The sequence below is a fragment of the Schistocerca gregaria genome, chromosome 8 (genome assembly GCF_023897955.1).
Source record: "Schistocerca gregaria isolate iqSchGreg1 chromosome 8, iqSchGreg1.2, whole genome shotgun sequence".
Lineage (NCBI taxonomy): Eukaryota > Metazoa > Arthropoda > Insecta > Orthoptera > Acrididae > Schistocerca > Schistocerca gregaria.
The window spans coordinates 71,266,888-71,288,169 of NC_064927.1; the positions used below are offsets into that span (position 1 = coordinate 71,266,888).

At 42.1% G+C, this 21,282-nt stretch overlaps 1 protein-coding gene across 1 annotated transcript in view; it reads right to left on the reverse strand.

The window, feature by feature from the left end:
* The window catches only part of LOC126284254 (cytochrome P450 6k1-like), a 68,617-nt gene extending 48,222 nt beyond the window's left edge, over positions 1-20,395 (reverse strand). The window contains exons 1-2 of the mRNA XM_049983055.1: positions 20,241-20,395; positions 3,390-3,616 (exon numbers count right to left, since the gene is read on the reverse strand). Coding sequence (XP_049839012.1) covers positions 3,390-3,609 — 220 coding nt within the window. The 5' untranslated portion in view covers positions 3,610-3,616; positions 20,241-20,395. The remainder of the gene's footprint in view (positions 1-3,389; positions 3,617-20,240) is intronic.
* Positions 20,396-21,282: the final 887 nt, after the last annotated feature.

Sequence of the window (21,282 nt, forward strand, 5' to 3'; positions counted from 1 at the left end):
CGTTCTAGGGGACTGATGACCACAGATGTTAAGTCCCATAGTGCTCAGAGCCATTTGAACCATTTGAACATTAATTATTTTTTGTCGTTGGGTCAACACCCCTACGGTTTTGAGAAAACCACCCCCAAAAGCTCGATGCGCAGTCGACTTAAGGTTTACAGGATCGATTGATAACTGAAGCCGGCCGTTGTGGCCGTGCGGTTCTAGGCGCTTCAGTCTGGAACCGCGTGACCACTACGATCGCAGGTTCGAGTCCTGCCTCGGGCATGGATGTGTGTGATGTCCTTAGGTTAGTTAGGTTTAAGTAGTTCTAAGTTCTAGGGGACTGATGACGACAGGTGTTATGTCCAATAGCTCAGAGCCATTTGAACCATTCTTTTTTTTTTATAACTGAAAAGTGAGCGTTGTTGGTTGACACATAAGGGGTACGCAAATGCACATTTTCCTACAAATCGAAGAAAGAAACTGTTATGAGTGCCACTTATAAAGCCATACGGTTTTCAGTGAAATCTTCGCTGGCGTAGCGACCAAAGCAACTGAGAGCGGATAATCTGTGTTCCATTCCCATATGCATTCTTCAATTTTTTTATTTGTATTTTTTCCGTGTCGAAATTGGTAGGAATAGATAACCAGTAAAGAATAATAACAAAGTAGACAAATAAATTTCTCAAATGACTTGGAGTAGTAAGAAATTAAAATTTTACGCCTCGTTGTATGACAACAATTCCGTGTAATGCTGCTCCGAATTCGGCGCGAGGGACCACAGGAAATAGACCCTGCGATGTTTGTTTCCGCGGGGCACGCGACAGAAATTAATTTAGAGGTCTCAAAATTGTAATGTGCTTCTCGAAACCTACCGGGAATTGCACGAACGCAGCATATCTCATCATCAACTTTCTGCATCCACTTTTCAGGTTATGTTATGGTATGCGTAGTATGCTTTCAATAAACTCCCAATTACTACCCATATTGCCTTGGTCCCCATGCCAGCGGAAATTTCACTGCTCAACGTCTCATTATGAGTATGCAAGTGGCTGCCATAAACAATTTCTTTTCTCGGTTTCTAGGAAAAAACGCGTTTGTAGTTCCCGTATGATGATGAGAAATACTTATTCTTCACATATCGATCCGGTCAATTCTGAGTCGACTACACATCGTGAACTTCGGGGATGGTTTGCTCAAAAACGGGTGGGCGTTGGACCAAAATATCTTGGAATTTCTCATTTTAGCTTCTACACAGTGGGCCTGCCAAGTGTGATCCGAATCGGTTGACCGTGTCTGAGATCTCCAGCTTGTTGGATTTCTGTCCACATGGATATTTAAAAGCGAACTGCTCACACATCGACAACGTGGTCATGTTAGAGGAGCATATGGTCAGATCCGAGGGCAGCCAGGAGTGGTGCCATTAGTTCATTATTCTTTGGGAGTGACAGCTCATGGATGTGGGAGAACGAGTGATAGTCACACCTATAGTGCAGCTCTCACAGGAGTGAATGGCACGTATCTCAACACAACAATTACACTACTGGCCATGAAAATTGCTACACCAAGAAGAAACGCAGATGATAAACGGGTGGCGATATATATATTATATTAGAACTGACATGTGATTACATTTTCACGCAATTTGGGTGCATAGATCCTGAGAAATCAGTATCCAGAACAACCACCTCAGGCCGCAGTAGCGGCCTTGATACGGCTGGACATTGAGTCAAACAGAGCTTGGATGGCGTGAATAGGTACAGCTGCCATTGCAGCTTCAACACGATACCACAGTTCATCACGAGTAGTGACTGCCATATTCTGCCGATCCAGTAGCTCGGCCACCAGTGACCAGATGTTTTCAGTTGGTGAGAGGTCTGGAGAATGTGCTGGCAAGGGCAGCAGTCGAACATTTTCTGTATCCAGAAATGCCCTACAGGACCTGCAACATGCGGACGTCCATTATCCTGCTGAAATGTAGGGTTTCGCAGGGATCGAATGAAGGGTAGAGCCACGGGTCGTAACACATATGAAATGTAACGTCCGCTGTTCAAAGTGCCGTCAATGCGAACAAGAGGTGACCTAGACGTGTAACCGATGGCACCCCATACCATCACGCCGGGTGATACGCCAATATGGCGATGACGAATACACGCTTCCAATGTGCTTTCACCGCGATGTCGCCAAACACGCATGCGACCATCAGGATGCTGTAAACAAAACCTGGATTCAACCGAAAAATGACGTTTTGCCATTCTTGCACCCAAGTTCGTCGTTGAGTACACCATCGCAGGCGCTCCTGTCTGTGATGCAGCGTCAAGGGTAACCGCAGCCACGGTCTCCGAGCTGATTGTCCATGCTGCTGCAAACGTCGTCGAACTGTTCGTGCAGATGGTTGTTGGCTTGCATACGTCCCTATCTGCTGACTTAGGGATCGTGGCTGCACGATCTGTTACAGCCACGCGGATAAGATGCCTGTCATCTCGACTGCTAGTGATACGAGGCCGTTGGGATCCAGCATGGCGTTCCGTATTACCCTCCGGAACCCACCGATTCCATATTCTGCTAACAGTCATTGGATCTCGACCGACGCGAGCAGCAATGTAGTGATACGATAAACCGCAATCGCTTTAGGCTACAATCCGACCTTTATCAGTGGGAAACGTGATGGTACGCATTTCTCCTCCTTACAAGAGGCATCACAACAAAGTTTCACCAGGCAACGCCGGTCAACTGCTGTATGTGTATGAGAAATCGCTTGGAAACTTTCCTCATGTCAGCACGTTGTAGGTGTCGCCACCGGCGCCAACCTTTTGTGAATGCTATGAAAAGCTAATCATTTGCATATCACAGCATCTTCTTCCTGTCGGTCAAATTTCGCGTCTGTAGCACGTCATCTTAGTGTTGTAGCAATTTTAATGGCCAGTAGTGTATTTGTTTCCGGTCATATGCTTATCGGACTTTTTTCTAGTTTTGATCATCAGTATCTCCTAGATACACATTTTTAATGCACTCTCTACGAGTAAGTTTGTAATTCAATGTATTTTCAAGAAGGTCAGTTGTACCAACGCATGAACCTATATCTAGGTGTTGTTAAACCTTTATATAATGGAAGCCATTGTATATTCTGAACATAACGTCCGGAAATCAGTTCATAATAAAGTAGTCTGCCAGTTCTTTACCTTTTTCAATACTCTAAAGTAAAGACTTTCTTGCTATTTGCCGCATTTTGTAATTACCACCTGTTATCAGCTACTATGTGCTCTGCATACGATTACAGATTTAATTGTAGTCATCAGATGTATCACTTGTATTATGATTCTTTCTGTCTACTATATACACTAAACACTAATAATAACAATAACTGCAGTGCTCTCAACTAATGCAGCAGTAAGGAAGGCCTTTACCTTTTCCCTTCTCGTACAGGTCACGGAGGAGGTCCCCATAGTACTTCTGGCCCAGAAGGCTGCGTCCCAGGTTACCGAACGGGAAAGTCGGCTCCTCATACGGCACGCCCTTCCTCTTCCAGTGCTGGTAGCCACGCTGGAAGCGCAGGTAGAGCGCCAGCACCACAACCGACAGAGCCAAAATCAGCTCCGTCATCCAGCCGTCTTGGAGCATGCCCATCTTCGCTCTGTAAACGAGGAGTCGTGCTCTTTACCTACTGCGTCAACGCGGCTGAACGTTTCACCACTGAATGACCGTTTAACTAAGCCACCATCGCCGAACTACTAGCCTAGACAACACCTGCACTGAGTCCTTAGCCGCATCAGGCCGCGGATGCGCTTTGTTGTGCACCGCGACTTTCGTTGTTTTTAGTGGGTGTCCATCAGCAAGCAGTACAGGAAACTAAAGAGTAGTTGAAAAGGAATTAAAATTTAGGAAGCAGAAACAAAAACTCTGAAGTTTCTTGATAATAACGTAATTCTTTGAGAGACAGCATAGGTTCTGGAAGAGCAGTTGAGCGGAACGCACAGAGTGTTGGAAAGAGGATATGAGATGAACGTCAACAAAAGCTAAACAAGGATAATGGAACGGAGTTGCACTAAATATTACGATGCTGCGCAGATAAGCATAGGAAATGAGACCCTACAGGTAGGGGACGAGTTTTGCTATTTGGGCAGCAAAACAGCTGATGACGGCCGAAGTCGGAAGGATATAAAGTGTAAGACTGGCTATAGCAAGTAAAAATATTTCTGAGAAAGGCGAATTTATTAACATCGAATGTAAATTTAAGTGTTAAGAAAGTATTTTCTGAACCGAGGTTCGCCGATGACATTGTAATTCTGTCAGAGACAGCAAAGGACTTGGAAGACCAGTTGAACGGAATGGACAGTGCCTTGAAAGGAGGATATAAGATGAACATCAACAAAAGCAAAACGAGGATAATGGGTAGTCTAATTAAGTGGGGCGATGCTGAGGGAATTAGATTAGGAAATGAGACACTTAAAGTAGTAAAGGAGTTCTGCTATTTGGGGAGCCAAATAACTGATGATGGTCGAAGTAGGGAGGATATAAAATGTAGACTGGCAATGGCAAGGAAAGCGTTTCTGAAGAAGAGAAATTTGTTAACATGGAGTATAGATTCAAGTGTCAGGAAGCAAGTATTTGTATGGAGTGTAGCCATGTACGGAAGTGAAACATGGACGATAAATAGTTTGGACAAGAAGAGAATAGAAGCTTTCGAAATGTGGTGCTAAACAAGAGCGTTGAAGATTAGATGAGTAGATCACGTAACCAATGACGAGGTACTGAACAGATTTGGGGAGAAGTTTCTGGCACAACTTGATTAGAAGAAAGGATTAGTTTGTAGGACACGTTCTGAGGCATCAAGGGATCACCAATTTAGTATTGGAGGGCAGCGTGGAGGGTAAAAATCGTAGAGGGAGACGAAGAGATGAATACACTAAGCAGATTCAGAAGGATGTAGGTTGCAGTAGGTACTGGGAGATGAAGAAGCTTGCATAGGACAGAATGGCATGGAGAGGTGCATCAAACCAGTCTCTGGACTGAAGACCACAACAACAAGAACAACAATTCTCTGTGATGTATCCTCGTACAGAAGTGAAACTTGGTCGATAAACAGTTCAGATAAGAAGAGAATAGAAGCTTTTGATATGTGGTGGCATAGGAGAATGCCGAGTACTGGACACATAGATCGTGTAACTAAGGGATTGGAGAGAAAACAAATTTATCCCAAAACTTGACTGAAAGATGGGATCGATTGATTAGACGCATTCTGAGGCATTAAGGAATTGTCAGTGTGATGCTGGAGGGAAGTGTAGAACTTGTGAAATCGGTCCACTGCAGCTGGTAGCCCCGGCGGTACCGACCGATCGCCGCGTCATCCTCTGCCGATGGCTTTATTGGATGCGGTGCGAAGACACGTGGTGTCAGCACACCGCTATCCAAGCCGCTGTCAGTTTGCGGGACTTGTAACCGCCGCTACTTGGTAAGTAGCTCCTCCCACGGCCTCACGAGGCTCAGAGCACCCCATTCCAGTAGCGGCTCACAAGAAAGACAGGTTGTGATGTGTACATAGCACGTCACACTGCAGGTCTAACGAGTGCCAGCAGCCGTCTGCAGCAGGGTGTGACTAACTATTTCAGATGAGTTTAATAACTCTCGTCTGCCCCTTTAAATTCGTGTAAGCTCTTCGTAGCACACGTCAAAGTGAACACCTTCAGTAGGTACCTTTTCAATTATACAGGGTGGTCCACTGATCGTGACCGGGCCAAATATCTCACGAAATAAGCGTCAAACGAAAAAACTACAAAGAACGAAACTTGTCTGTCTTGAAGGGGGCAACCAGATGGCGCTATGGTTGGTCCGCTAGATGGCGCTGCCATAGGTCAAACGTATATCAACTGCGTTTTTTTTAATATAGGAACTCCCATTTTTTGTTACATATTCGTGTAGTACGTAAAGAAATATGAATGTTTTAGATGCAGCACTTTTTTCGCTTTGTGATAGATGGCGCTGTAATAGTCACAAACATATGGCTGACAATTTTAGACGAACAGTTGGTAACAAGTAGGTTTTTTAAATTAAAATACAGAACATAGGTACGTTTGAACATTTTATTTCGTTTGTTCCAATGTGATACATGTAGCTTTGTGAACTTATCATTTCTGAGAACCCATGCTGTTACAGCGTGATTACCTGTAAATACCACATTAATGCAATGAATGCTCAAAATGATGTCTGTCAAACTCAATGCATTTGGCAATACGTGTAATGACATTCCTCTCAACAGCGAGTAGTTCGACATTTATGAGATTCCCGATTCTCGGGCAATTTGTCTGCTACTGATGTGCGGATTAGCCGCGACAGCAGCCAAATCACCTACTTGGGTATCATCATTTGTTGCAGGTCGTGGTTGACGTTTCACATGTGGGTGAACACTTCCTGTTTCCTTAAATAACGTAACTATCCAGCGATCGGTCCGAACACTTGGATGATGTCGTCCAGGATTCCGAGCAGCATATATAGCACACGCACGTTGGGCATTTTGATCATAACGAAGTTGATATCTGTTTCAACTATGGTAGTTCCATCTAGTGGGCCAACTATAGCGCCATCTGGTTTCCCGCTTCAAGCTAGACGAGTTTCTTTCTTCGTAGTTTTTTCGTTTGATGCTTATTTCGTGAGATATTTGGCCCGGTCACTCTCAATGGACCACCCTGTATACTGTTTTCCCGTGGGCTCTGCACGGAGCCGAGCGTTCCCGAAGTGTTGCAGACAGGCCGACTAGTGTGACGTCACAAGTTCGTTGTGCAGCCCAAATTTCTCGTTGGCCCGGTTGCAGCCCTCTCCTCCTACCAAGGGAAAGTGCCGGGAAGCACAGGGAATCCCTGCTCGATACCCCGCAGGGCAGTCAACTGCTGTGCCCACTCAGCTGTAGAGGAATGCAGTTAGCAGGTGCAACTGGGTGGAGGTTGCACAAGTTATTTGCAGGTGAAAAGATTTATACAGCGTAGGCTAGCACGGAGAACTGCATAGAGCCAGTCTTTGAACTCAAGACCACAACAAAACATATGTCGACCTTCTGGAAGACAGAAGGGATAAACACAACGGCTACATAACTGATCTGTACACAATATTAAAGAAATACGGCCACGAATTATTTACGGCAGAATGGGGAAACTGGTAGAGGCACTCCACGGGGAAGATGAGTATCGTTTTAGGAGAAATATAGGAACATGCCAGACAATACTGACCCTTGCCTCAGAAAGTAGGTTAAAGAAGGGAAAAATTCCATATTAGTTGTAGAGAGAGCTTTTGACTTTGCTGACTAGACTACATCCTTTGAAATTCTGAATGCATCAGCGGTAAAATACAGGGAGCGAGAAGTTACCTACCGCTTGGACAGAGCCAGAGTATAGTTATAAGAGCCGAAGAGCATGAAAGGGAGCTGTGGCAGTGACACGGGGTGAGACAGTGTCGTAGACAATTCCCGATGTTATCCATTCCCTACAATGTGCAAGCTGTAAAGGAGTCCATGAAGAAATTTGGAAAAGGTATTAGAGTTCACGGTGAAGAAATGAAAACTTTTTGGTTTGCCGATGACACTGCAATTCCGACATGGGCGGCAAGGCGTCTGCAAGAACAGTTAAAAGGAACGCATAGTGTCTCGAAAAGGGATCGTGAGGTAAACATCACCAAACAGAAACAAGGACAATGAAATATAACTGAATTTAATAACGCTATGTCGAGGTATTTGGGCGAGGAAATCAGACACTAAAAGTCGTTGACGAGTTTTACTACTTGTGCAGCAAAAAACTGATGACGGCAGAAGAGGAGAGGATATGAAACGCAGGTATATTACACAAGAAGAGAACAGTCAATAATACTGTGTTCAAATCTGACGTCATTTTAAGCAATGGTTCTCTATCTACAGTGTTTTGAAATTGGAACGTTTATTATAGACACCCTTCAGAAATAATTGTGGTCAAATTTTTATTTTTTTATGTGCGAAATATAAATTCTTTCGCATTTTAAACTGATGTTGGATGAAATTATACATCGTCGTTTCTTTCATAATGGCATAATTATTTACGTGACTACCTGAGGTACTTGGCTTCGCTCAGGGAGCTGATATAACACTGTGTGGTAGTTGGAATAAAACGATAAATTTTAAAGTATAAGAGGTAAAAAAATTCTTGAAAAGAATTACAATACTTGCTGAATGAGATTTTCACTCTGCAGCGGAGTGTGCGCTGATATGAAACTTCCTGGCAGATTAAAACTGTGTGCCCAACCGAGACTCGAACTCGGGACCTTCGCCTTTCACCGGCAAGTGCTCTACCATCTGAGCTACCGAAGCACGAATCACGCCTGGTACTCACATCTTTACTTCTGCCAGTATCTGTGAAACTTGTTGGTCCCCGTATTTCTTGCAGCAAAATCCGGAGGTAGAAACATCCGGCGTTGTTCGGATGTACCGTGTATAGGCGGCCTAGTGCGCCAGTTTTCATGATTCCTGTATGATGTTTTACTGGAATTCCTTTTTTTCATCGTTTACAGATTTTTCTTGTGGGTTCCACGTATAATAGGTAGGGACGTCGACATATGGTAACGTTTTCGTTCATGGATCCGTTTGGCACAGTTGGTAAAAAGCTATTTATGTTGTGTTCTGAGGTGGTTCGCTTGCAATTTTTCTGGCGGTGTCCTTTGTGAAGTAAACTCTCTGTCCATTCTCCAAATCTGCTGCCAGATGTTGCACAGTTGGTTCGCGTTCGTGCATCGGAAACCCGAAAATCCATTGGGCTGCTTCGTTAGTTGCTGTATCTTCCCATTTGGTATATGATGATCTCGTCGTTTCTGTTTTGTTGTTCGCTGTATTTGGATGTTTGAAATACTGCCGTGTCACAGGCTTCTTCTCGTACTTACAGACATACTTCATGGATTTCACTGAATTGCAGTATTCTGCGTTTATGTGTGCTTGGAAAATTTTGGAAAGTGGTGTGTTATATGCTACTCATTGATTATGTTTCAAGTTCGCACTGTCTTACATTCGTGCTTTTTCTGTGAAGCCACTGTTTTTGGGTGATCGTGTTCTGTGTGTGGGGTAGCCATCAACTCCGATGTGTGTGTCGTCCAGGTACGGTTTCGGTTTATTTTTTCCTTTATTTTGGTACATTTTCCATCAAAAGGATGTGGCGAATTGGGGTTCAATGGCCGGCATAGCCAGTGAATCAATCGTACAATATGCATTAGATGAGTATGTGCCAAGCAAGGTCGTAACAGATGGAAAACAGCCACAGTGGTACAACAACCGAGTTAGAAAACTGCTACGGAAGCAAAGGGAACAAATGGTTCTGAGCACTATGCGACTTAACTTCTGAGGTCATCTGTCGCCTATAACTTAGAACTAATTAAACCTAACTAACCGAAGTACACCATACACATCCATGCCCGAGGCAGTATTCGAACGACAGAGGGATAGAGAAAATCGCTCAAAAGAGGAAAAGCCGCTGGACCTGATGGGATACCAGTTTGATTTTACACAGAGTACGCGAAGGAACCTGCCCCCCTTCTTGCAGCGGTGTACCGTAGGTCTCTAGAAGAGCGTAGCGTTCCAAAAGATTGGAAAAGGGGCACAGGCCATCCCCGTTTTCAAGAAGGGACGTCGAACAGATGGGCAGAACTATAGACCTATATCTCTAATGTCGATCAGTTGTAGAATTTTGGAACACGTATTATGTTCGAGTATAATGACTTTTCCGGAGACTAGAAATCTACTTTGTAGGAATCAGCATGGGTGAAACCCAGCTGGCGCTATTCGTCCACGAGACTCAGAGGGCCATAGACACGGGCTCCCAGGTAGATGCTGTGTTTCTTGACTTCCGCAAGGCGTTCGATACAGTTACCACAATCGTTTAATGAACAAAATAAGAGCATATTGATTATCAGACCAGTTGTGTGATTGGATTGAAGAATTCCTAGATAACAGAACGTAGCACGTCATTCTCGGTGGAGAGAAGTCTTCCGAAGTAAGAGTAATTTCAGGTGTGCCGCAGGGGAGTGTCATAGGACCGTTGCTGTTCACAATATATATAAATGACCTTGTGGATAACATCGGAAGTTCACTGAGGCTTTTTACGGATGATTCTGTAGTATGTCGAGAGGTGGTAACATTGGAAAATTGTACTGAAATGCAGGAGGATCTGTAGCGAATTGACGCGTGGTGCAGGGAATGGCGATAGAATCTCAATGTAGACAAGTGTAATGTGCTGCGAATACACAGAAAGAAAGATCCTTTATCGTTTAGCTACAATATAGCAGGTGAGCAACTGGAAGCAGTTAATTCCATAAATTATCTGGGAATAGGCATTAGGAGTGATTTAAAATGGAATGACCATATAAAATTAATCGTCGGTAAAGCAGATGCCAGACTGAGATTCATTGGAAGAATCCTAAGGAAATGCAATCCGAAAACAAAGGAAATAGGTTACAGTACTCTTGTTCGCCCACTGCTTGAATACTGCTCACCAGTGTGGAATCCGTACCAGATAGAGTTGATAGAAGAGATTGAGAAGATCCAACGGAGAGCAGCGCGCTTCGTTTCAGGATCATTTAGTAATCACGAAAGCGTTAAAGAGATGATGGATAAACTTCAGTGGAAAACTCTGCACGAGAGACGCTCAGTAGCTCGGTACGGGCTTTTGTTGAAGTTTCGAGAACATACCTTCACCGAGGAGTAAAGCAGTATATTGCTCCCTCCTACGTATATCTCGCGGAGAGACCATGAGGATAAAATCAGAGAGATTAGAACCCACACAGAGGCATACCGACAATCCTTCTTTCCACGTACGATACGAGACTGGAATAGAAGGGAGAACCGATAGAGGTACTCAGGGTACCCTCTGCCACACACCGTCAGGTGGCTTGCGGAGTATGGATGTAGATGTAGATGTAGATGCAGAATCATGTTTTTCACTTCTATGTCGTACAGTTCCGGATCTTCTTGTGGATTTCGGAATTCAGCTTGAATGATCTTGTCGATATCCGTGGTGTGAATTCTGTAGTGTAGTAATATGAGATTGTGTGAGTGAGGCAGTCCTCGTTTTTGCTATTCGATTGTGTACATCCTGCACCTAACGGTTCCGAAGATGTATTTTGTGATTATTACAATGACTCTCATTTGTTTTTGTCGGAAACTCGGGCTATCATGTCGTGTCGATGGATGAGGGCTTATCTGCATCTTAGTTCTTTGATTTCTGGCCGCGGCGAATTGCATGTGAATGTTATGAAAAGGACAGGTAATCCATATTTTCTTGTGTACGTCAAGCATCTTGAGTTCATTCGTGCACGTGGCTCGGACTTCCTATGTATGATGAGGGTAAGCTTACCGTTCTTCAAATGTCGACAATGTTTCCGCTATTTACGACTGCATCTCGAGGGTGGATTATTCTTCCGTGCGTAGTTTCTTCTGATTCAGCCTTATGTAAGGCATCCGTTGCGCTTCTGTTTTTGCACCCATGTCTACTAGAAATTGTTGGAATAAATGTTGGGTGTTGAGAACGCGACTTTATGTTTCATTGTCTATGATCTTCAAGCTATAAGCATAGAACTCCTTGGAAGTGACTTTTTTATTTGTTTCTACCCCTGTTTCAGGTTGGATTTGTTTCACATAAAAACGATATCCGTCCTCTCAGTGCACAAATATTAACGGATATTTGAATGCATCGTATGAACGCCGTGTCTTTGCAGAGAGTTGTAGTCCTTCTCTTCTTCGTTGTACAGTTATATCACTTCTTGTGTTTTCATTGTCCGCAGTTACGATGGCAACTTCGTCTATCTGAGGTACATTAAATCGACGGACGTTCGCTTTCTCCAGTTGGTCTTTGTCGACTTGAATTATGACTGTATAGTCGTCAGAAATCATTCGGTCTACTGCTCTTTAAATGTGTAAATCAGTTGACCGTATTTTTGTATGATCCTCTGCATACCTTGGACTGCTTCTGTCTCAATTCACTGATATCTGCGCGTCACTGATCAATATTTCTTCATTCCCGATGAAACATGCTCTCGGAAATTTATGATCTTTGTTGGGTAATGGTAATAATCATCCCATGTTGTGATAGATTTACCCTTGGATGCAAGAAATATCTCTGTTAGTGCTGATCGAAGTGACACCGGAAGAAGTCATATGGAAGCTGGCGTTGTACGCTTTTATATTTTGAGGAAAGTGTTTTGATTCTGGAGTTTCCTCTCCCATATAACATAAAAATGCCTGCTTCCAGTGGTGGTAATCGAATTTTTCCATTCATGCAACAGAACACTGATGTTTCTCTAATGATTTTTTTCGTGTTGCAAAACATTACAGATGTTATGCATTTTACCGGTTACGGCGTGTTTGTGTTTGTCGTATTCTCTCGCCGTATCGTTCACTTGTTAGGTTGCACTGTTTACTTCTCCTCGTCGGCGCTTCTCGTAGGTTGACATTTTCATGGGTGGCTTGAGTTCGCAGTCTTTTATAAGTGGATTGTGTCGCAATTCTTGATTCTTCAACCCTTTCATTTCGTTGTTCTTCGGTTTCTCTGCTTCTGTATAGCGCTCATTTTCCTACGTTGGGAACTTAAACGTACTTCGCGCTCTTCGTCTGTTTCGTTTTTTCGCTGTTCTTTTTGTTTTCACCGTTGTGCTTCACAATTTGTAAGATACCCTCCTGTTTTACGTTTAGGCTTTGTCTAAAATATAAATCAAAGCAACTTTATACTAACATTTAGGCTTTGTCTAAAATATAAATCAAAGCAACTTTATACTAACAAATCCACTAAGTACACTTTAAACATGTTTTAAACTTCATTTTCGATTTATATTCAGTCACTGTATCACTTTGACTGCTCACACTTCGCTGTTTTATTTTATTTACTCATTGCACTACTTTTTTGGTTCCTCCATTTGTCACTGATAAGGAACTGGCGTTCAAACCCACGACGGGTCATGCTTTATATAACCCCACCAATGGGCAACCCCACCGGTGGCGAATTCCAGAACATACGAAAAAGACTTCGAATGGTCATCAATGTTTCAGAACGTTCCACTAGACTTGAAAGTGCACTTACATTTATAATATAGATTGATTTATTTCTGAGAAGTGTATATTGATTTCTGAATATTGCTGTACTTTGTTTCCGTGCGCCATTGAAACTTCATACAATGGTAATCGCTAGCATTTACTCGTATTTTTTCCTATAGTTTTTGTTATAATTTGTGACAATTGGAGACATGAGCGATGAAACAGTGAATGGAAGTTTTTGGGGGTGTCAGCATAACGCAGTATCACCTGTGTTTGACAACGCGAACAGTATCCGTTGTTTCCTTGAGTTCGCCTAACAAAGGATGCTCGAAGCTTATTGTCAAATGTTATGTGCACTTAGAGCGAAATACAGGAAGAGATCTCTAAAAGACTGACAGATCCGCACAATTATGTTTCAGAAACAAAACTAACGTTTTTCCTCAGTCGTGGATAGAAGTTGCATAACGTCGCAGAACTATAATAATTAACGAACGGCATGCATAAGTCAGGCTGCAGTAATTAACATTGGTAAATGACTAGAATAACAACAGTGCTGGGAAGCTGTTGATAAAGGCATATCAAGTATGAAAATTATTAGAAAATTAAGGTGGTAGACTGGTGTTCCTTACAGAATATTACCTCACATATTGCAAATGAAAGAAGCCAGACCTATATAAAAAGTGTGAATGTTTGAAACCAACAAAATGAAAACTGTGAAATTCTTTAAGCCGCATTATGAAAGTTTCACTCAGTGGGCTAGAAATCGTAAGACACATTTAGTTAGGACATCGAGACATGGCAGCTTTATAGGAAGCATAGAGCGGTAGTCTGAAGACAGATCAAATTTGCAAATATAATTGAAGGTGTCAGGCATACGTGCAGTCCTTCACCCTTTATGTTCTGTATTTATACTGAAGATACATATTATATGTCAAGGTCCGTTTTGATGACACAAATTTTACATTTCACTATCTCCGGTTTCGTCTACTGTCATCCTCAGGTCATAAAATTGTCTGATAAAGGTATCAACGTCAAAATCTACACATGTAGGTACATAGTCAGTAACTACATGTATAGATTTTGAAGTTGTTACCTTTATCAGAACATTTTATGGTCTGAAGATGGCAGTAGCCGAAACCGGTGATATTGAAATACAAAATTTATGCGACCAAGGTTGACCTTTACAAATAAAGTGCCACGATACGATCACAGACTCATTTCCAGACTTAATGTCTTCATTTGATGAAGACATATTTAACCATTGTAAAGACACGTCTACCTAGAGAATAACTGTACACTGGGAGAACATAAATGCTCTAAACTGCAGACGATTTATCTGTATTAGCTGTTCTAAGCACAGCTCTCAAAAAGCAACAAAAGGTGTGTAGCAAAACACCAGTAGCAGCAAACGCAAATACGAGCGCAGAGTATAAGACACAAAAATCCACCGATTTGCCCCCCACACACGGAAGAACCGACTTGCTGCCAGGACTGAGAGACTGGGTCCGATGTTTGCGTCCAGCACGTTACAACAGTGGGGAAACGACGGACCTCATCCGCCAAAAATACACGCCGAACGCGCCCGCGGTTCTGGTCCGACGCAGAAATCTGCTACTATGAGGCCGGACAACCGAGCGTGAACCTTTAACACCCCCCAGCCACTCGCGATGGCGAAACATCTCGAAAATCATTAAAGAGACGAAGGGCAAAGCTCACGAGACATGACCCAAAAAGTAATATGTTGACAATCGGCCACGAAAGCAACAACATTTTTCCATTACTATTGCTATTCGTGAGTGTGCCTTCAAAATATGACTAAGTTAACTAGAAAGCCCCCTCCCCATGAACCACGGTCCTTGCCGTTGGTGGGGAGGCTTGCGTGCCTCAGCGATACAGATAGCCGTAACGGAGGGGTATCTGGTGAGAGGCCAGACAAACGTGTGGTTCCTGAAGAGGAGCAGCAGCCTTTTCAGTAGCTCCAGGGGCAACAGTCTGGATGATTAACTGATCTGGCCTTGTAACACTAACCAAAACGGCCTTGCTGTGCTGGTACTGTGAACAGCTGAAACAGGGGGGAAACTACAGCCGTAATTTTTCCCGACGGCATGCAACTTTACTGTATGCTTAAATGACGATGGAGTCCTCTTGGGTAAAATATTCCGGAGGTAAAATAGTCCCTCATTCGTATCTCCGGGCGGGGACTACTCAGGAGGACGTTGTTGTCAGGAGAAAGACAACTGGCGGTTCTACGGGTTGGAGGATGGAATGTCAGATCTCTTAATCGGGCAGGTAGGTTAGAAAATTTAAAAATGGAAATGGATTGGTTAAAGTTAGATATAGTGGGACTTAGTGAAGTTTGGTGGCAGAAGGAACAAGACTTATGGTCAGGCGAATACAGGGTTATAAATACAAAATCAAATAGAGGTAATGCAGGAGTAGGTTCAATAATGAATAGGAAAATAGCAATGCGGGTAAGCTACTACAAACAGCATAGTGAACGCATTATTGTGGCCAAGATAGATACGAAGCCTACGCCTACCACAGTAGCACAATGGTTCAAATGGCTCTGAGCACTATGGGACTCAACTGCTGTAGTCATCAGTCCCCTAGAACTTAGAACTACTTTAACCTAACTAACCTAAGGACATCACACATATCCACGCCCGAGGCAGGATTCGAACCTGCGACCGTAGCAGTCGCACGTCTCCGGACTGCGCGCCTAGAACCGCGAGACCACCGCGTCCGGCAGTAGTACAAGTTTATATGCCAATCAGGTCTGCAGATGACGAAGACATTGATGAAACGTATGATGAGATAAAAGGAATTATGGAGATAGTGAAGGAGACGAAAATTTAATAGTCATGGTTGACTGGAACTCGATAGTAGGAAAAGGAAGAGAAGGAAACGTAGTAGGTGAATATGGAATGGGAGGTAGAAATAAGAGAGGATGCCACATGGTACAATTTTGCACAGAGCATAACTTAATCAGAGCTAACATTTGGTTTCAGAGTCATAAAAGAAGGTTATATACATGGAAGAAGCCTGGAGATACTGGAAGATCTCAGACAGATTATATAATGGTAAGACAGAGATTCAGGAACCAGGTTTTAAATTGTAAGACATTTCCAGGGGCGGATGTGACCACAATGTATTGGTTATGAACTGTGTATTAAAACTGAAGATACTGCAAAATGGTGGAATTTGAGGAGATGGGACCTGGACAAACTGAAAGAACCAAAGGTTTTAGAGAGCTTCACGGAAAGCATTAGGGAACTATTGACAAGAATGGGGGAAAGAAACACAGTAGAAGAAGAAAGGGTACCTTTGAGATATGAAATAGTGAAGTAGGTAAAAAGACGAGGGCTAATAGAAATCCTTCGGTAACAGAAGAGATAGGGGTAAGATAGATACTGCCGACAGGAGAATTAAAGAGACCTTTGGAGAAAAGAGAACCACTTGCATGAATATCAAGATCTCAGGTGGAAACCCAGTTCTAAACAAAGAGGGGAAAGCAGAATGGTGGAAAGAGTATATAGAGGGTCTATACAAGGGCGATGTTCTTCAGGACAATATTAAATAAATGGAAGAGAATGTAGATGAAGATGAAATAGGAGATATGATACTGCGTGAAGAGTTTGACAGAGCATTGAAAGACCTAAGTCGAAACAACGCACCTGGAGTAGACAACATTCCATTAGAACTACTGACAGCCTTGGAAGAGTCACGCCTAACAAAACTCTACCATCTAGTGAGCAAGATGTATGAGACAGGCGAAATACCCTCAGACTTCAAGAAGAATATTATAATTCCAATCCCAAAGAAAGCAGGTGTTGACAGATGTTAAAATTACCGAACTGTCAGTTTAATAAGCCACGGTTGCAAAATACTAAACGAATTCTTTACAGACGAATGGAAAAACTGTAGAAGCCGACCTCGGGGAAGATGAGTTTGGATTCCGTAGAAATGTTGAAACACGTGAGGCAATAATGACCCTACGACTTATCTTACAAAATAGATTAAGAAAAGGCAACCTACGTTTATAGCATTTCTAGACTTAGAGAAAGCTTTTGACAATGTTGACTGGAATACGCTCTTTCAAATTCTGAAGGCGGCAGGGGTAAAATACAGGGAGCGAAAGGCTATTTACAATTTGTACAGAAGCCAGATATCAGTTATAAGAGTCGAGGGGCACGAAAGGGAAGCAGTGGTTGGAAAGGGAGTGAGACAGGGTTGTAGGCTCTCCCCGATGTTTTTCAATCTGTATATTGAGCAAGCAGTATAGGAAACAAAAGAAAAAATCGGAACAGGAATTAAAATCCATGAAGAAGAAATGAAAACTTTGACGTTCGTCCGACGGCATTGTAATTCTGTCAGACACAGCAAAAGACCTGGAATAGCAGCTGAACGGAGTGGACAGTGTCTTGAACACCAACAAAAACAAAACGAGGATAATGGAATGTAGTCGAATTAAATCGGGTGATGCTGTGGTAATTAGATTAGGAAATGAGACGCTTAAAGTAGTACAGGAGTTTTGCTATTTGGGGAGGAAATTTAGTAGAGAAGATATAAAATGGAGACTGGCAATGGTAAGGAGAGCGTTTCTGAAGAAGAGAAATATGTTAACACCGAGTGTAGATTTAAGCGTCAGGTAGTCGTTTCTGAAAGAATTTGTATAGAGTGTTGACATGTATGGAAGTGAAACCAATTTAGTATTGGAGAGCAGCGCGGAGGGTAAAAATCGTAGAGGGAGACCAAGAGATGAATACATAAACATATTCAGAAGGATGTAGGTTGCAGTAGGTACTGGGCGATGAAGAAGCTTGCACAGGATAGAATAGCATGGAGAGTTGCAACAAACCAGTCTCTGGACTGAAGACCACAACAAACTAGAAAGGCAGCTGATACTTTGAAAAAACAGCTGCTGCTTTCTCATTTATGTTACAAAGTTACTGTTTATATCTGACGTATCTTAATGTTCACATGATTACATCGATATTTAAAAAAAAGTTTACTACTTCTGTAAATATAGAGTCCTGCTTGCAGTACACGTTTACATGTCTTACAGACTGAACTGCTGCTGTTCATGTAACTAACAGAGCTTTTCAATCCTTGAATGTAGGTAATGAGATATTTTCTTAATTTTCTTTTCAATGACATCTTCAGCTTTTGTAGTCCTGTCTTCCTCAGTTCTGTGTAATATTACGGTATGTTGATAAGATGCCTTGCAGAAAATAAAGGCGAAACGCGTATGGCACTAAAATTGTGTTTTATTCAGTTGCTGTCAGACGATCCATAAAATAAAAATTATAAATATACCGTTATTTCAAGGGTTTTCAAATTTATCCCATTTGTTAGATGGAAGTTTGTTACACACATTTGCACCAGAATATATAACAGTAGTCTGAATCCTGGAAAGGAAGCAAAGCCTACACGAAAGTTCTTTTTGTGTCCACCATTATGACTTTGTACATTCCTATTCACCTAAAACCGATTGTCATTATCAGTAACAAAACCAATTCAGGAGTAAATATACTGGGGGGGGGGGGGGTGAGTCTATGAATCCCATAATCCTTAAAATGGCTCTACGAAGCATGCAGTTAATTAGTTCATACAGTATTGTTGGCGCTGGCTTCTGCTGGGTAAAAACTTTATTTACCTTGTATGGAATACACAGAAGATAAATCCAGTAAAATAAGTCAATACCCTTGCTATTAGGTCAGCTCAATGAAATACATCTCTAAGGGATAAATATCATGAAGTGAGATCCTTGATTACTTTAGCCAAGTGTTGACTACATTTTAACTCGTAATCGAGTTGAGAGCTAGGGCATTTTATACAGAGTGTTTTATAAAGTTGTTTAACTAAATTGTCGGCCGAATTTGTATTAGTGCCCCCTATTTGTAGAGACCTGAGGATGTGAATAACACCCGATATGAACAAATAATTACTGAATTCACAAACAAATGCTTAATTTCCAGCTACAGACATCTACAAAGGAGCCATGTTACTTATAGTACACATTCCTCATATGGATTAACATAACAAAACAGTAAAAGTGAAGTAAGTACAAACGAGTACAACAATTAATTAATATCAAGGTTGCCAAAACCAATAAATCATATACTTTGTATTTTATCGGGTCCACCTTCAAAAATTATTGAAACTAAGAACGCAATGGATTGTTACACTTTTGAAAGAAACATTCAGAGACAGGAGGAAAATGCAGCAGCATAATCAGAAAAAGCAACGTTCATAAAAATACCAGCTTACCTTACAAAATGCATACTGAAAAACGAATGTTCAAGTAGTCAAGATTTATCAGTGAAATAGCTGTCGATAGGGTTAACACATTAGATGGTTTACAGAGACCGGCAGGAACATCCGTAGTAAAACAACATTCCTTTCTCAGAGAAATCCAAACAGTCGACAGTAGTTTAGATGATGAAGAAGAAATACGCTAGAGCCTTGCAAAACGAGAAATAAAATACAGATATTAAGTGGATTAAAGGTCATTAAGCATGTCTGAAAATGAATTTGCAGATCAGCTGGCCAAAGAGACATCTGCGATATAAGAGGAGGTTTTCTACAGCACACGTCGCAGACCCTGCGTCAAACATATTGCGAAAAGAATATCTGAAAGTATGGTAAATCTGTAGTACCAGCCCACAAAGAGAATAATTACAAAAAAAATGCTTTCGATAGGTACACCTGATGCTGACTATTAAATTAAAAATCTGTCCTAACTTCACGGTAATGATAACGGTGTTCCAAAAAATGAAGACTTTTTCATATACACCGAGAAAAACCTGCGTTGCTCTGTGTATACGAATTGGAGGTAATTAAATTGTGGATCAGCTTTACTGGTGTGTAGCAGCTTGGACAGATAAAGGGACACAGTACTGAAAAGTGTAATAATGTAGGACGACAACAACATCAGATATGAAGAGTGAAATATCAAAAGTTATTTTAGAGGATTTTGATTCCATCGAATTTCGAAATGTAAGAATTTCACTCACCTATTTGCAGAAAAAACACGAAAGTAATTCTAGGGCAGTAACAACCATAGCGTAATCAATGCGATATTCCCAATAACTTTTCTGTATCTAGAACAATGGTCACAAGGAAGTGCATCAATACATTCAGGATTACGCTTTGCAATAGAACACTGAAATCAAATAAATGAAATTCTTGGGGAACTGAACATAAGTAAATTGGAAGTTAGTTCACTTACATGCGGCAGAAGACCGAAACGAATATCGCTGACCTGACACTCGCACAGTTCAGTCAGAAAGTAAATTATCTTTCGTAACAGTTTTCTGATGCGAGCAAATGGGATTCACATTGCCGTTCTCTGGAGGGACTGTTTTATATACGATCGCGCACTCTGCAGCGTAATGGTGATGAGTGTGTGTGTGGTGAGGGGGGAGAGGGGATGTGCTGCAGCACAGTGACTATGCACTACAACGCATGTCATTCTCGTCCCATCAGCGAAGGCCACAGCTTATGATAACGAACGCTCCGGGCCTCGAGCAAGAATTACGGTGCTAGAAACAGCTGTTCAAATAGTGTCAAATGTCAGCGGCTACCTGAACACGTTCTGACAACGTGGACACTGGATTTTAAGAAATACTTACGATGTCACAGTCTATGTCTTCTGCATGAATGAAGATAAAAACTTTTATTGCATTACAGTTAGCGAACCGATACTGAATGTTTAGCTCGGCGCTAGTTGTAAGTTTCCGGTTCGTGTAGCTTCCGGTAGGGAGCTAGCTGGTATGGAGCTGGCCCTGTAATGTAGTGGATTGGGCCTAACACATTTCTTGAATATTTGTGTGACCTTTGCAACTTCCCGTTCTTTGAGAACGGATCTTTTGTTGAGCGAACGGTTGAATATGATTGTCAAGTATGGAACTATTGCATCAACACACCGTGAAAGGAACGTAACTAGTATATAGTCTGGACCAGAAGAACCACTTTGATCAACTGATTTAAGCTGCTTCACTACTCCAAGGATATCTACCTCCAAGTTACTCGTACTAGCAGCTGTTCTTGATTCGAATTCTGAACTATTTAATTCGTCTTCTTTGGTGAAGGAATTTTGAAAGGCTGTTTTTAGTAACTCTGCCTTCGCAGCACTGTCGTCGATAGTACTCCATTATTATCGCACAGGGAAGGCATTGACTGTCTTGCAGGTAGCATACTTTACATGCAACCAAAATCTCTTTGGATTTCCAGCTAGGTTTTGAGAGAAAGTTTCGTTGAGGCAACTATTA